Source organism: Erpetoichthys calabaricus, chromosome 9 (assembly GCF_900747795.2).
Source record: "Erpetoichthys calabaricus chromosome 9, fErpCal1.3, whole genome shotgun sequence".
NCBI lineage: Eukaryota > Metazoa > Chordata > Cladistia > Polypteriformes > Polypteridae > Erpetoichthys > Erpetoichthys calabaricus.
In genome coordinates, this window is record NC_041402.2 from 29,532,203 (window position 1) to 29,549,446 (window position 17,244).

Consider the following 17,244-nt stretch of genomic DNA (forward strand, 5'->3'; position numbering starts at 1 on the left):
TTCATCCATCCATCCATTTTCCAACCCGCTGAATCCAAACACAGGGTCACGGGGGTCTGCTGGAGCCAATCCCAGCCAACACAGGGCACAAGGCAGGAAACAAACCCCAGGCAGGGCGCCAGCCCACCACAGGGCACACACACACACACACACCCACACACCAAGCACACACTAGAGCCAATTTAGGATCACCAATGCACCTAACCTGCATGTCTTTGGACTGTGGGAGGAAACCCACGCAGACACGGGGAGAACATGCAAACTCCACGCAGGGAGGACCCGGGAAGCGAACCCAGGTCCCCAGATCTCCCAACTGCGAGGCAGCAGCGCTACCCACTGCGCCACCGTGCCGCCCCATATTATATTATATTATATTATATTATATTATATTATATTATATTATATTATATTATATTATATTATATACTGGACACAAAGCAGGAGACAACTGGAGGGGTGCAGGTCCATCACAGGCCCGCTCAATCCCTCCTGCACACTCACACCACCATTTTGATTTGCCAATTAAGCTGATGCACTCTTGTTTTGGAATGTGGCAGGAAAATCCATGCAGCCCTAAGGGGGACGTACAGACTCGACATGGACATCATCCAAGTATTGGATTTGAACCCAGGATGCTGGATTAAGCAAGCAAAGTACATCCTTCATTTGGCCATTCGCTCTCTGAATTCTCAAAGAAGAATCCCACCCCCTGCCATTTGACCCCTTGCATCAACATGCTCCATTTTTCTTTGATTTTCAGTCTGATGCAAGCAAACTGGTTGGGGTTCAACTCAGCAGTGTTCTTGTGTCTGAGTGTGATTTTCTCCAAGTTCTCCAGTTTTCTTCCCAATCTCAATAATGGGTGGTTGGTTTGGTTGGTGACTCTAAATTGGCTTCCATGATGGACTGGAGTACCCTCTATGGGTGCTTCCCACCTTGTGCCAACAGCTAATGGGATCAGCACTGCCTTTCTGTTATCCTGTGTGTTAGAAAATAAATAGAAGGATGGAGGAAGACACCAGACCCTAAAAGGTGGCTGGGCTTCATCTCTCTTTTCATATAGGAATAAATGAAGAGGATCACAATTATCATGCATTTTATCTTTAATTATCTGAAAAAAGGTAAGAATTGTAACACATATGGCAATGAAAGACAGACAGTGTTTCTGTTTTATCATGGAGGACATGGCGCCATGAGCCGTCAGACACCCAAAGGATTTCAGGTTGACTCCAGCAGAATTCATTGAGCAGAATCATTTCTTTTTCTCTTCAACCTCTTCCACTTCACTGGTTTCATTCACAATTTTGCCATTGACCATCGTCTGTGTGACGACTTTTACAATCTTCCTGGTTATGACATCTGGCTCCCCTGCTTCAAAAGGAAAGAGAAGATGTTGTTACTGCTGGTAGGGCTGTAGCCAAGTGACTGAGTGTTCAGAGAGTGTTCTGCCTCCACTCACACACACGCTCCATCTCAAACATGTTTAATCCAATAGTGTCATGGGGGGTGTATGTTGGCAGCATAGGGTACAGAAGGGACAGGGCACAGACACTACAGCAGATTTAGAGTCATCAATCCACCATCAAAGTCTGTGAGCGAAACCACAGAGATAGAAGGAGAACATGAAAACTCTACACATGCCCAGCCAGGTCACCCCTTCTACTTATGTTCCGGGGGAGCAGCCATGGGCTTCTCAGTACCTCCCCTGGGACGCTTGGTGGCAGCCTCCCTAGCAGATGATGGTGCCTCAGTTTCCCGCAGGGTTCCATGGGAGATGGAGTTCTCCACAACTCTATGGGGATCTGGGGTGGCCGCCAGGGGGTGCAGCATGGATCCCGGAGCCAGCCTGGACAACTCTACAGCCCTACCCAGAAGTGCAATCAGGAACAGGTGATGAAGCACGTGGAGCACTTCCGGGTGGGCTATAAAAAGGATCGGCAACCACCACTCAGGGCCAGAAGACGTGCCCTCCAGCTAAAGAAAAAAATATAGTCTTGGTTGGATTTTACACGTGCCTCTGTGTGAGTCTGTGCCGGGTTGGGCACTATACAGCGTCCATATCACAACAGACAATGACCAGGCATGGTATTCAAACCCAGGACCCAAAGTTATAAGCTCTACACTTCTAGGCCAACCATCCCAGGAGTATCAAATACTAATGCAGTAGGCCACTGCAGTAGGCCACTTGGCACCTGATCATTGGAGCTCAGTGGGCTCAGACCTGCTGACCAGAATCTCTGTGCTTATGAGACCTGTTGATAGTCTGATTGATGGTTGTAAAGAGAGTAAGAGAAATGGCGGATATTGGAAACATCACTTAGTTTCAAACCAGGAAGAGAAACCACTGGTGTAGTCTTTGTATTGTGTACCCTAATGGAGAAACACAGAGAAGGAAAGAAAGATCAGTCAATGGCATGTGGAGTGTCAAGAGAAGACACTGGGACAGGAGAACCTGAGCAATGCATGAGACTCATCAAAATGATGGATGGTGAAGTGAAGACTACGGTCATGCGAAGTGGAAAGAGAAGAAGAGTCTGAAGAGAGTAGGGCATTACATCAGGGTCATCACAGTAAGAGAGAAGAGTAATACTATTATCAAACCTATATTGTATATTTAAATTAACAATAAAACTAACTGTTAAAGTTAGATTAAGCTGGTCAGTTAAAGGAAAAATATCAGTACAATTATTAATATCTATATTTTAAAAACATAAACCCAATTATCGATATTAGAATCGCACCTCAACTATATACAACAAGTGTTAAAGTCATCCTATATCATCATCAAAAAATATTCCACAAATAAAGAGCCCCTCAAGATACAAAGCATAAGTCAATAAGTGTTATAAAGGATAAAATAAACAAAAGCAACAGTATCAAAGGAAATAGTATCAAAATAACATCAGAAGAAAAGAAACCAAGAGGAAAATCAACCCCATACATTTAAAACTCTGGATAGACGCCATGATTGCTCCTCTAACATTTCCAATATTCTCCAGCCTAGGTGAAATACGTTAGAACATCACAGCGTGAGCAGATGAAGTGCGTGGTGTACCCTGTTGGCCCAGGTGTCAAGTTAGATTGTGATGGCGGGTCCTTAACTACAAATCTGAGAGCAAAGTGGCAAAGTACGGCAGGGTGACATCTGGAAATTGTGAAGGTGCAAGGATGGAACACCTCAAACAGGTAAGATGACTGACTGACGTGCAGTGATCAGAATTCGGAGCTGATGTGAGACATCATCAACCACATTTCAATTGAATTTGTACTTACGTTTACTTTGCTGAGTAGGACCAGGTAGGGTAGTCTTTTCTCTGTTATGAAAATAAAATGAACATCTTATTAGACACAGAATAAACAGCATGGACATCACAAGGAGTTGAGGCTAAATGGGAACAAGGCCAACTCGAGAGCATGTAACCTTTAGGAACAACACGTCAGAAGACTGGCAGGGAGAATTTATTACTACAAATGTTTGTGATGCGCCATCTGTTAGATTGACAAATGCAGTGCATTTTATTACTACATGTATTACTAAACACATTGCAATTGATGGTGCAGTGTAAATGTTAATGCTGAGGTCTATGTTAATTGTTTAGATTTCAACCCAGCTTAGATGGGGGAGCACAAATATCTGGGCACCACTGGTACTTTGGCTGGTAATTGTATAAAATTATTCCCAGGTAAGACACTTAGATATTTTTATTACAAGAAGTATTGAACAGGGACAAATAAAGATCTATCTATCTATCTATCTATCTATCTATCTATCTATCTATCTATCTATCTATCTATCTATCTATCTATCTATCTATCTATCTATCTATCTATCTATCTATCTATCTATCTATCTATCTATCTATCTATCTATTGAATGGATGCCGGCCCTTCATAGTTCACACTCTGTTAGAGCAAACAAATTTTAAAGACCCCAGAGAAAAGCCCCCATGCACACAGAGAGAACATGCAAGCTCCTCACAGACAGTGAGCAGGTGGGAATTTCACTTCAAAATGTTGGGTCTGTGAGGCAGCAGTGCTAACCACCACCTAACTTTGTCATTTGCCATCCTATTCCACAATTCCGCTTATTTCCTCTATTTAGTGAGTAAAAACTGCTTGCTTACATCTCTTCTCCTTCCAGCAGGCGCCTATAGGTAGCAATCTCAGCCTCCAGGTTCTGCTTAATCTGCAGCAGCTTCTCGTAGTCCAGCTTGTTGTTCTGCATGTCATTGCGGAGGGTGCCCAGCTCCATTTCCAGCTGTTTCAGTGTGTTCTGCAGCTTGTCCAGGATTTCGCCATACCGCTGGTTGGTCTCTCCCAAGGTGTTATCCAGCATATTGATCTGGGGGGAGATATTTATACAAATCTTCATTACTTGCTTACCTACGATTGAAGGGTTCACTTTAAATGGTGGGTTATTGAGACAAAGCTGGTGGTAAAGGCCAAGGTGTATGAGGATAAAGAGGCAAAGCTCATAAAAAATGTCAAATTTAAAGATACAGCTTTTAAAAGCAAATGCAAGAAATGAAAGACACGAGCTGTCTCAAATCAGGCAGCCATTGCTGATTGTGTACAACACCTTAAACAATGGACACCATCACAAGGTGCCTGGCAAAGCAAGTGGGTATGAAGCACAAAGCATAGCACACCATGCCATTCTCAGATCATCTTAAGCCAGTTCTGGGGTCATACAAAACACCGGGTGCCAGGAAGAGACCAAATATGGGTGGGATTCCAGTCTAATTCAAGATGCACAATCATCAAGCCAATTTAGAAATTTCTGTTAAGCCCACCTGCATGTCTTTGAGATGTGTGAGGGAACCAAGAAGAGAAGGGCATGCAGACTGAATGTGCAGTCATCACTCAGACAGCAACAGCAGTGGAAACATCATTGGTGATCAGCAAAATGCTAGACTTGGAACTCAGTGCCAGCCCCTGCAACTGGATGTTGGACACCCTGACTGGTAGACCCCAGCATCTCATGTCTTCTAGTTTGTTTTCCAGCTTGTATGATGCACAGGGAAGTCTGCACTCACTGGCTGCATTGCATTCTGGGATGGCACCTGCTCAGCTCAGTCCTCATAACATTGCATAGGGTCACGGATTGTCTGAGAACATCGCTGGCAAACAGCTGCCTTCTGCTGTGCAGGACATAAATAACAGTCACTGAATTAAAAGGGCATGGAGTACTAGTGAAGACCTCATCCGTCCTGCACAGTCACCATTCTTCATCCCTCAGAACCATCAGCACTCACTTCAGCAGATGTTGTGTATGTGAAAAATATGCCTATAATACACAAACACGGGTGGTCTGACATTCCTGCCAAATTGGAATGTCGTACCTTACACGGCCCGAAGGACACCAGGCTGTATGGAGTAGCGACATGGATGGGCATCCCTGCCAGGAGAAGTGCTGCTCCCTACCTCAGGTGTGAGACAGGGGTAATGGAAGGACAATAGGAGACTGCTCTGTGGACTGGACAAGCTGGCAGTGCTCCCATGGCATACCCCCAGCTTGGGCTGCCACAGAGGTTCATTGGAGGACATCCCAGTTGGGTGCCTTGAGGACTACCAGAGGGTGCAGCCAAAGGAGGTCTCCTCTAGTTTATGACTGCTTGGCCTAATCCAGATGTGCTTCCAGGTGTAACTGTGCGGCAAAGGGGTCTGACATAAAAGGAGTCAGAGTGCCTCACCCAGGGAGTTGGAGGCTGGGAGGAGGAGAACAAGACTTGCCTGGGTGAGGTAGAAGGAGATGAGAAGGATAATTTCATATTGTATTGTGTTGTGCGGGACTGATTACAATACGCCTATCAAGGTATGAATTAATTTGAATTTGAACCTGGGACTGTGGCGCCTGGTGTTTGGGGTTTAAGGCTTGGATACACCCCCTAGTGGTCACTATATACATAAACATATAGTCACACACGTGCACATAGGAGGCAGTCAAGGAGCTTAATCAAACACACTGGGCTGGATAGGGGTAATTGGCAGAGTGAACTGATGACTTTTCTCCTCTCCCTACAGATCCACAAAACCTGTCTATTCTGTCCTCCAGTTCCTCCACAAATCGTACTTCCGGTCACAAGACAGATCCTGACGTCACTTCCTGCTACAGCTCTAAAGACCGGCCTCTACCTTCCTCCCAGCTATAAAAACTTCCAACTTTCCAGACTCAGCTGCTCAGTTACGGACTTAGTCCTTTGAGACAATTTGGCATCATTGCAGTTTGCTTCACAGCAGTATTTATAAGATACGGGGAGAATGCCCAAACCTTTCTCTTGTATTGTTACAACATAAATATATTTATATATATATAAAATAAAATATTACATTTATAGCACTTTTATCACTACTCAAAGCACCTTACCTAGACAGAGGGGAACCATTTCAAACACCACAAAAGTGTAGCCCACACCTGGATGTTGTGAGACCCACCTGCATGGTGGGCCAGCAAGCTCACTGCACATTGGCTGCTAGGTGGTGAAGGGGTGAGAGAGAGATAGCCAATTACAGACAGGGGATGATTAGGGGGCCGTAATAACTAGGCAATTTAGCCAGAATGTCGAGATAAACCCTATACACACACATATATTGTCACACACGTGCGATTGGGAGACAGCTAAAGGGCCTGAATGATAGTAATTCCATGACAGACTGATGACGTCACTTCCGGTTCCGGGCCCAATGATGATGTCACCACCGGGCCCGACGGCACTGGTGACACCACTTCCAGCTCCGGCACCAACGATGACGTCACTTCCTATAAAGTTGCCATGTTAACTACATAGTTCAGTTCTATTTTGGACTCATATCTGTGAACATCAAACCAATTTTGCAGCCAAGGAACAATGCATAGGTGGCTACACCAAACTTTTTTTTGAGGACTCTGTGTTGTTCTTATGACAATATATATATACTAATCATTAAGCCCGTTACAATAATGGGCGCTAGAACAGTAGTGCATAAACATTAGTAGGAACAGTATATTAAATGGCAAGGGACCTTGACCTCATTCTTTTTGTTGGTCGTATTTTTCTTTCTTTCAGCCTTTCTTTTATTGATGTTTACTTGCTGAGCTGACCGTTCTTCGTGTGCTGCCGCCGTGTATTGTGTGTCTTTAATTTTCTGTGACAGTAATACTGTCTTGTACGTCCGCTGGCTTGTACGTCCATAATATACCTTTAATTTTCTCTGGCGGTAATACAGGCGTGCGCGTCGGTAATATGCCTTTAATCTCCTCTGACAGTAATACTGGCTTGTATGTGCTGTAATATGAGTCACTGTATTGTGTACCTTTAATTTCCTCTCGCAGTAATACTGGGTTGTATTTCTGTAAAACGCCTCTAACTTTCTCTAACAGTAATATCGCGCATCACACCGTGCCCTGCGCATGCGCACTTCACCAGAAGACACACACACGCACGGACACTTGGACACACACAGGGATTTTATTAAAGAGGATACTGTGTATATAATATATATATATATATATATATATATATATATATATATATATATATATATATATATATATATATATATATACACGGCATTCGTAGTCTGTGTCACAATCTGATTGTATGGGTGGTTACCTAACAGGTAACGCTTGTGGTTGGCCAGCAATCTGCTAATATCCGCCACGGTGCCCTCAGTTTGTGAGGAGCAGATCATAGAATGGTTGAAATAGTTTACTGTCAAATAAATGGAAAGAGTACACGACACGTGTTTCGCCCTCATTCTGGGCTCATCAGGTGTACACACTCCACTGCACTCCCTCTCGGGAATCGAACCTCGGACGTCAGCGTCAGATTGTGACACAGACTACGAATGCCGTGAATGTAATTACCCCGATCTACATGCTGTCAAATAAACAAACCACATGCCGTGGCGCAACATTAGGGGCATCACCTCTGACGCTGACATCAGAGGTTCGATTCCCGAGAGGGAGTGCAGTGGAGTGTGTACACCTGATGAGCCCAGAATGAGGGCGAAACACGTGTCGTTACTCTTTGCATTTATTTGACAGTAAACTGTTTCAACCATATATATATATATATATATATATATATACTGTATATATATATATATATATATATATATATATTGTGGCAGAAGGCTGGGACCCATGCCCGGTCGGGACACCCCTTTGACACTGGATCCGGGAGAGCAATCATGGGATGAACACTTGGTGGCAGCCCCTCATCTGGGCCAATAGTTTGGAACACCGGTGCTCATTCCTGTTGGGCTCCATGGCCACTGCCAGGGAGAGCTGCACGTGGGCGGGAACGCAGCCACACCCGGAGGTCAGCGAGCACCTGCAGCACTTCCAGGTGGGCTATAAAAGGAGCCGACAGCCACCACTCCAGGCGCCAGAGTCGGGAGGAGGAGGAGGACAAAGCTGCCTGGGAGGAATGAAGGAAGAGGTGTGATTGTTGGGTGTTTTTGGTGATTTCTTTGGTGGTGTTTGGAGACTGTGTTGGGCCTGTGGGACACAGGGAAGATGTGCCCCACGGCTGAAGAGAAATTAAAAATCTTTTTGTTTATTTTTATATGTGCCTCTGCTGTCAGTCTGTGTCAGGTCAATGCCTATATAGCGCCTTTGCCACTATATATATATATGTGTGTGTATTTGTACTGTATATATACTGTATATATAAATATACATGTATATAATATATGTATATATTTTGCATATATAATATGTAAATGAAGCTAATTGTTTCAAATGTTCTTCTTATATTTTCAATGAAAGGCGAGATGACGGAGCGCCTCCCATTTGATGTGCTGTGTCTGTTCATTTCAGTTCAGTTTATTGTTGTAATGACTGAGCGCCATCTCAAAGCTCCTACACAAATGAAGCACAGTGTGATCACAGTAAAGTAGTAAATCTTACAATATTTGCATATATATAGCTGTTAAACTATATATAAACATAACAGAATCATATAAATATAAAATTTCTTTTATAAAAGTATTGAGATATGGCCCACTAACAATAAGAAAGAAGAAAACAGCACCTCCAAGCCGACAGCATTCTTTGAGATTATAAACCTGTAGGGTCGATGGCCCTTTATGACAAAGTCACAGTATTTATGACCTCAGGCCTGTTGGCCTTAATCTGTTTGATTAACATAATATTTCGGACTATGGTGTATTAGTGCAAAATTTTAAATGACAAATGATATCAACTCATTCATCCATTTTCAAACCTGCTTACTTTAATTCAGGGCCATGAGAAGGTCTAGCCGACACCCATAGTATCATACAGTGATGTTAAGGCTGGATACAGTAACACAGTTATTTTATAGTGCCTTTTATGACAACAACCTAGTGAGTCACGCCACGGTGACCAGCAGATGAAATTAATGAACTGGAAAGAAAAACTTTAAACTGCTGGACGGCTCACAAATCCGCGAATAGCAAAGACAATGCAGGCCTGAGGCTAAAGCTAACTGCCGTCCTGTTTGCCATCACACAAACACATCAAGGGCCTTGTCATTGTTGATATTTACATTTTTGTTCTCTTTATTGGGAATGTGAAACTAGTTTGCTTAAATTTGTATTGCAGACTTATTATTAGTTGTATTATCAGTCCATTGAATTTTGACAATAGCGTTTATGACTTGTTTAAAATGAACTCCTAAAACTCCTCTGAGTTACTCCAGTATTTGCTGACTGTTAGAATAAATTACCCCGTTTTTTTTTTTTTATTTACCCAACAATTTAGTGAACTGTTCCAGCTGCAGTAATTGTGCACTTTAGGAGGTTTCCTGTCATTTCAGAAGGTTATCTTCAAGTGGTTGTATTGCACTTTACTGCCCATTCAGCCCCTTAAGAGATAAGAACACAACAGAGCCGGGCTGTCAGCCATTCACCATGACTGATACAAAGACCATAAAGCAAGAAACATTTGTAACAAGTGAAGGCCACACGGCCTGTGCAGCAACACAAAAATGTGGTAACCATGCCATCCTGGCCAAAGAACTGAGAGGAATTCTTAGACACTGATGATCTGATAACATGGGTCTTTTCTTGCTGTGTATCCAGAAATGGTGATAATACGCAAGAGGTGATGAGCTAAAAAATCCCACATTGGAACGAAGACCTGAATTAGGTTCCTAGGAAGTTGTTTCTATTTGGGACTGTAATTGAACATTTTCCTTTATGTATTCTCACATGGGGGTGACAGGTTAACAATCTCACTTGTAATGTCAGCAAAACCAGATTTAAGGAAGCAGGAGGTCATCTCCACTAAATAAGATATTGTGGAGAGAGCGAATGGCTTGGTAGGAGACGGATGTCCTAAAGTGGACACAACACATCCCCACCAATGTCAGAAATGCTCCCCAGTGTTTTAGCTCCTCAGATATTCGAGGAAACCCTCATGTCTTCTTTTTAGCTCTCCAGCTTGTATGGTGGAGTCTGCACTTACTGGCTGCATTGCATTCTGGGATGGCACCTGCTCAGCTCGGGCCTCTTAACGCTGTTAAGGAGTGAGGAGTGAGAAGCTAAATGATTTACATAAAATTAAATTTGAAATGAAATGTAGTGCTGCCCTTTCACAAAAAAATATGGAAAACTTGTGCCATGGACACGACTCAGCCAGGGCTCATCCCATGCCTGGGGTTTAAAGTCTTCTTTAATGTCCGTTTTACTCTTTGTTGTGTCTTTTATTTATGTTAATGTTACTTTTGTTAATTATTTGCTGTATTTTCTTTGTCTATGCTATGTTCCATGGCCACCAGGGACCACCTGACATTATCAAACCAGGGACTGCTATCTCCATCCTATAAATCTGGAGGGTCTTCCGCAGCTCCTGGTGGTTCAATGTGAGTGGGCTTTGGACTTGGTGACTTTGTGTGGCTCTCACTGTGCCTTGTGCTTTTTGTAAAATTCTGGATTTTTTTGAGGTTCTGCTCTGTGTTTTGACCCCGAAATTGGAATCCATCTCAGGAAATAAACCTGTTTTTATCTTATAGAGATTCCACGTAGCCCTTTTTTGTATCTAGCCAGGGTTTTGGACATTTTTGGAAGTGCTTTTGGGACTCTGCAAGTTCATGAAAGCAATAAGAAACATGTTTAGTCCCTTTCATGCAATAATTCTGCATGTGTCTTTCTGTCATTTAGTATTTTAATAAAGATCTCTTGTGTCAACTGGGCTAGTGAGAAAGTGACATAGTGAAGAAAACGCAGTAATGTGCATGATGGGGTGTTTTGGTGCGAAACAATCCATAGCACATCATGATTTTTCAAAAACATACTGCATGGTGATGTGTACGAGTGGCATAAATAGAATTGATTTTACTGAGGTGTTACGTATTACAAGCATTACACAACGGGGGGAAGGAACAACGTTAAACATGGAGGTGTGAACGAGGCTTTAGGAAGCACTAGTCCTCATTATCCACTTCCAAAAAAACCTTTTAAAACTCCCAAAAACTCTTTAGAGAGTTTCGCCTTCTGTGGTTTGCAGATTTACCTGTGAAATGACTTGTACTGTCATTTTCGTGATTTTGCTCATAACTATACAGTAGTTACATGAAGTCAGCCATTCAAGTGATGTAATAAAGGCCCAAATTGTTAGGATCAGATCATAGAGAAGCTGCCCCAAGCGAGACGTTCCTACTGTCAGGGCTTGCCTACTGGGTGGCGGTTGCTTGCATGTGGTAGTACACCAAATGCCATGGATGTTCTTCTCACATTGCGACTTTGAAAGCCTAATACTTGGCACTCAAGCTCTCCCACTACCAGGTGGATTGCTCTCACATTTCAGGTGAGCTCAGGAGGTGCTGCTAATCTCACTTGTTCTAGCTGCACTGTCCCAGTTTCCAAACACAAGACTTTAGCTGAAGTTCGTTTATTCCTGTGTGGGGCGCGATAGTTATGTGATGGTGCTGAGGCCCTGACCCCAACACTATGAAGAACCAACAGATTGTAGTTAGGCAGGACCAGTGGGACTAAGCTGGCACTAAGTAGGTAAGGAGCTTTCAATCTTTGATCAACTTTGATCTGCCATCCTGCACACACGGGCCTCACAGACAAATTAAATCACCTGCCAGTTGCCAGATCTTCCCATCCAAGAGGAGGAACCACGCCCTGTAGTAGCAGACTCGACAGACAGGCAGGCAGGAAAATGTCCTGCAGCCAGGCCAAATCCGAGATTTATGGCTTAAGGTCAGATATTTAATTAAAATGAACTCAAAAGAAGATACTTAGCAGCAAAAACAGGTCACTAATTAAGAAAAGGGGTTAGAATGAAAACCTACAGCCACTGCGGCCCTCCAGGACTGGAGTTTGAGATCCCTGACGTAAAACATTCCACTCTCCACATGAAAGGGACAAAATCTCTCAAGATGAAGAGTAAGCGTGACCGCATTCAAAGCAAAAAATCAGAAAGTAATTCTTTACACAAAGAGTCGTGAGAAACGATAAAAGAGTGACTAATGCTGTGTTCACGAGCTCTCGGACTATTCGGAGCTCCAAGCTGTGACGTTTCACCTGTCCAGTTCAGTGTGTTCACATGGGTTTCTGGTTGGGCTGTTTGGAGAAATGCAATATTGATGATGATTTGCTACTTGGTCTTCCAAAATAATAATATTATTTTATTTATATAGCACCTTAAAACTGCAGTTAAAGATAAACGATATTTTGTGTTGAAATAAAGAACAAAATAAATATATCAAACAAGTTTCCCTTCACTCCAAAAGCAATTCAACCAAAAATGTTATTTCGGACTGATCAGGTTATAATGTCTTATTTTAAGTAATTGACTAAGGTGTCAGGTCAGGGTTACATCACATCAGAGCTGGTCAATCCATTAGGTGACATAGGCGGCCGCTTTGGGTGTCATCATCTTAGGGGTGTCATTTATGAAGGTTAAGGAGCACACGCTCTGGACACTCGGGGGACGTCCCACTCCAAGTCATAGCTGTATGAACATAATGTCCTCTGTATGTTCTGTAAGTGCCAGAGTGGAAGGACAAACATCGTGACCAGGATAAAGGAAGGACTCACGCCTGGCAGGCAGACAGGTGAACTGGCTCTCCGGGAGCAGATCATGGCTAAACCCGATCAGGACACCTGCAATTGGAAGTGCAGCCCTGTTGGGGTCTTTGGGGACCACCAGAGGGAGTTGCCGGGGGAGGGCTGCCCTGATTTCCGTACAACCCGGAAATGCTATGGACAGGAGACCAGAAGCAGTTTCTGGTACTGGTTTAGAAGGAATCGAGTCAGGAGGTAGTGGGCAACACTCTACAGGAGGTGAAGAGGAAGAAGAATTCATTTATTTGGTATAATTGTGGCTTATTACTGGAGAGAGGATTGTGTTTAAAAGGTGCTTCTGTGAATAAATACCTTTTATTTTATTCATACTAGGGGGCTCTGCCCCCTGCTTGCTTTGCTTGCCCACCCCCGGGGTTGGTTTACCGGATTTACAATTTAAAGAGATTGTTAGTTTCATGGGAATTGTTACATATGCATTATTTTCACTATTTTTACTTTAAAACTTTTGTAAAAACAATACTTGTCCTTTATTTCCAGCCCCTGGCGTGGTTACATGTCTTTCTTCACGTTTTGAAGCGGGTGCGGCTGAACACACGCTAAGGAGATGCCGTCGGATCATCTGCTGTCTTTCTGCTGCTGACGAGATGCATGTTCTGCTTGTCTCGTTGCCCGATCATTCCAAAGCCTGTACAGCAGCTCTCGTTTTGCCACTTTGTGTCTCTGCCGTTCGCGTTGTGAAGGGGGAGAGGGGGGTTTGGGGGGGGGGTTCGGGTGGCTAAATGTATGCTAAGAAGAAGCAGTCAGATCATCTGCTGTCTTTCTGCTGCTGTTGGTGCTGTTGTGCTGCCCGTTGATCATTTTAAAGCCTGTACAGCAGCTCTCCTTTTGCCACTTCGTGTCTCTGCCACTCGCGTTGTGAAGGGTGAGAGAGGGTTTTGGGGGGGTTAGGGTGGCTGAACGCACACAAGGAGAAGCGGTCAGATCATCTGCTGGGTTTCTGCTGCTGGCGCGCTGCATGTTTTTCTTGTCGCTTGTCGTTGTTTTAAGAGCTGGGAGCAAGTTAATGTGTCTCTCGCGGGACTTCAAATTGTCTTCCGAGAAGATCACGTCTCGTCTCCCTAGTCTACCTCCCAAAGATTGTTCTTTATAATAGAGAGATAACATCTGGTGTTATACTGTCTCATGGCGTTGGGGCTCCCTGGCACTACCTTGTGGCCACAGTAGGCAAAGGGGCACCATTTGTGTTTCTGAAGGTGCGCACACTCTGGACACTGGGTGGGGATGCCCACCCCTCACCCGGTCGTCAAATTATGATGATAATGAGAGTGAGAGCTGTTAATGAAAGTAAACCTGATTTGGAAACCCAACCCAGTCACTGAACTCTGATGATAGTGAGTGGACGTCATTACCTGCTGGGCACCGTTTATGAAAGAGAAAGGGCGCAAGCTCCACACACCAAAGTTTGGGGTATACTAAAAAAGGGGCACCATTTGTACTATTGAAGGTGCGGGTGCTCCAGACAATGAGGGGGACACCCTACCTCCCATCAGGTCATTGAAGCTTAATAACACCAACTACCCACTATAGACAATGAGGGGTGACGTCCATCAACACCTCCTGGGGCTCCAAGCTCATCACATCTCACACAATTCGGGTAGCTTTGCTTTGTCCAAATTGTCTTATAATTCCGAGTTTGTTTAGCGTTCATGTGGAGCTTGCAACTCAACAACTTGGGTTTATCGTCCATCTGAGAGCACATGTTCACTCGAACATTAGATAAGAGACAGATCTTCTCTGTGTCTTCATCACATTGCTAGGCAACGTCATTGTAAACCTGCCTGAACGAGACAGATTGCCTTGACACTCTACATGGTAATGCCATGACGGATATCAAGAATCGAATAAAGCTGCACTTATTGGTCCCGACCACGGGAGCCGCCCAAGAAGCTTACCTGCTTACGCAGAGTCTCAAGCTCCAGTTCCAGAGACTGCAGGGTGCGTCGCTTGTCACTCAACTCATTCTTGGCATTCTGAACAGCTTCTGTGTTCTGGTCCACTTCCTTTTGAATGACTTGTGTCTGTGGGGCAGGCAGGCAGGCACAAAATGTTAGTGGCCGCTGGACATCCTCTGCTATGTTTTCTACAATTATACTCTCGACTGATTTCACAGAAACTGAGGTTTGCTCGAATGTTCTGAGTAACACATACTGGCATTGACTGATGGATGGATAACTAGCATGGAGGATCACGACTTATGCTAGCCATTGACACTGCAATGGACTCTTCTGGATAATTGCTTTAAGTACATTCTCTGCTTGCTCATCAGATAAACAGCTATGAATGCTGTTTACCTTAAAAGATGAAAACTTTTACTCAACTATCATTGCTTAGTGACTGAATAATGTTTGCTTCAGCCTAATTAACATTTTTAGCCTTGCCAATCACATCAGCAAATTTATAGAAAAATTGCAAACCAGCACATCAAGCCGTTCTACTTCATTAAATTATTGGTAACATCTTTACCTTCGTTAGCAGTGCCACATGCAAGTCGCCTTTATGGCGCAGGTTTTAAGCATGCAATGAAGCTTTCTATCTCAGTCTCTTCTCCCACAGGATTTGTATTTCTACAAACCTCCCCTTCGTCTTTTCCCATTACTCTTTGCATTTACCTTGGACTGGTACCAGGATTCAGCGTCATCCTTGTTCTTCTTCACTATGGCTTCATACTGCTCTCGTAACTCATTTAAGACGGCATTGAGATCGGGACCCTCGGGATGATCCACCTCAACAGTCACCAGATCCTTAGGCAGATTAGGCTTGAGGGCACTCATTTCCTACAAGGCAGATTACAACATTTGGATTAGTTTTTACCACCCATCATTTTGCTTTCACATATCCAGCCATTGATTTTCAAAACTGTTTTGAGGGGCTTGATGGTGGACGGCAGGACTTTTTCAATGTTGTTAAGATAAGTTGAAGTTTAAATGTGTGAGAAGTGGGACGCTGCCTTAATTTGAACAATTTCAACGCTATGATCTCAAAAGTGACCAAGCAGCTGCATGAAGGAAAGGTAAAGTACTACTGTACATCCGGTTCGCGGAAATAGCCCAAACAATGATGGAAATCTACGTTTTGTACCTAATACTTGTATGCAAAATTTGGTTTAACTAAGTGAAAGCGTACTCAAGTTATCGTGTTTATACACACACACACACACAAACATAATTCCAAAAAATGTTACTTTCAGACTCAGGGAGGTCTAAAACATAAAGATTCATCAAAATCTTGAAATGGAATTTTTGAAGGATTCCAATGCTTTACCTGTACTTCATATACGAGAAAGTCAGGAAGGTCTAAAGCATTGAGATTCATCAAAATCTCAACTTCAAATTTTACGATTACAATACTTTCCCTATACACCGTATGCAAGAAAGTAAACATCTGCTAAAACTCATCACTTTAACTTGGCTTTTTCATAGTTATATTTTCCTGATAGACTATATGAGTATAGAATTATCAGATTCTTCAGAGATCTGCTATCTGTACAAATGTCTACTATTCTCTGCCCTCCTTTCCAGTTTTCCTCTGGTGGCAATCTCCAACACCACTACCTGATCAACACCATGCAGCCCCCTGAGAAGATGGAATGAAGGCGAGTGCCTCAGCTGTCCATGAGACCAACTCAATCAAAATCTATTACTTGAAGCATGGCAACCAAGAGGTCTGATTTAGGAACATTTCATGTTCGGTAGAATGCCAAGTAGGGTTGGGTGGTCTTTTGGCCTTGGAACCCTTGCAGATTTTGTTTTTTTTTTCTCCAGCCTGACTGGAGAGTTTTAGGGTGTTTTTAGGGTGGAAAGCAAGGAATTTTGCACCCTCCAAAGTGGGTCAGATCTTCACAGTTCCTTTCATGTGGCTCCAACGTTCTCTCATCTGCCTCGTGCGCTCCCTACTTGCACATTCACACCCTGTGGTCAGAGGAAACGCCACCTGCTCTCTCTTTGTCCATCGACTGACTCGGTGAGACACATGTAGTCATGAAGTAAGCCTACAGTAAGTCAGAACTGTAAGTCAAGCTAATGTTTTGTCAAAGTTAGAATGTTAATCTGAAACGAGGGCAAGAGTTCATAAACTGGGAAGTCACAAAACAAAACCAGGTTTCTGGAACCCTGAATGCAAGGATTTATACTATGGAAACATTTAATCTGGTGCTTCCATCATGTTACATGATTGATGCAAAAG

At 43.5% G+C, this 17,244-nt stretch overlaps 1 protein-coding gene across 4 annotated transcripts in view; it reads right to left on the reverse strand.

Moving 5' to 3' along the window:
* Positions 1-1,037: 1,037 nt before the first annotated feature.
* The window catches only part of si:ch211-243g18.2 (uncharacterized protein LOC559906 homolog), a 42,097-nt gene continuing 25,890 nt past the window's right edge, over positions 1,038-17,244 (reverse strand). For 2 of the 4 annotated variants that reach the window (XM_028809223.2, XM_051931770.1), the window contains 5 exons: positions 15,672-15,836; positions 14,955-15,080; positions 4,125-4,342; positions 3,274-3,314; positions 1,038-1,371 (listed from right to left, as the gene is read on the reverse strand). In XM_028809223.2, coding sequence (XP_028665056.1) covers positions 1,253-1,371; positions 3,274-3,314; positions 4,125-4,342; positions 14,955-15,080; positions 15,672-15,836 — 669 coding nt within the window. In that variant the 3' untranslated portion in view covers positions 1,038-1,252. The remainder of the gene's footprint in view (positions 1,372-3,273; positions 3,315-4,124; positions 4,343-14,954; positions 15,081-15,671; positions 15,837-17,244) is intronic. The other 2 variants (XM_028809224.2, XM_028809225.2) reach the window with 2 other exon arrangements.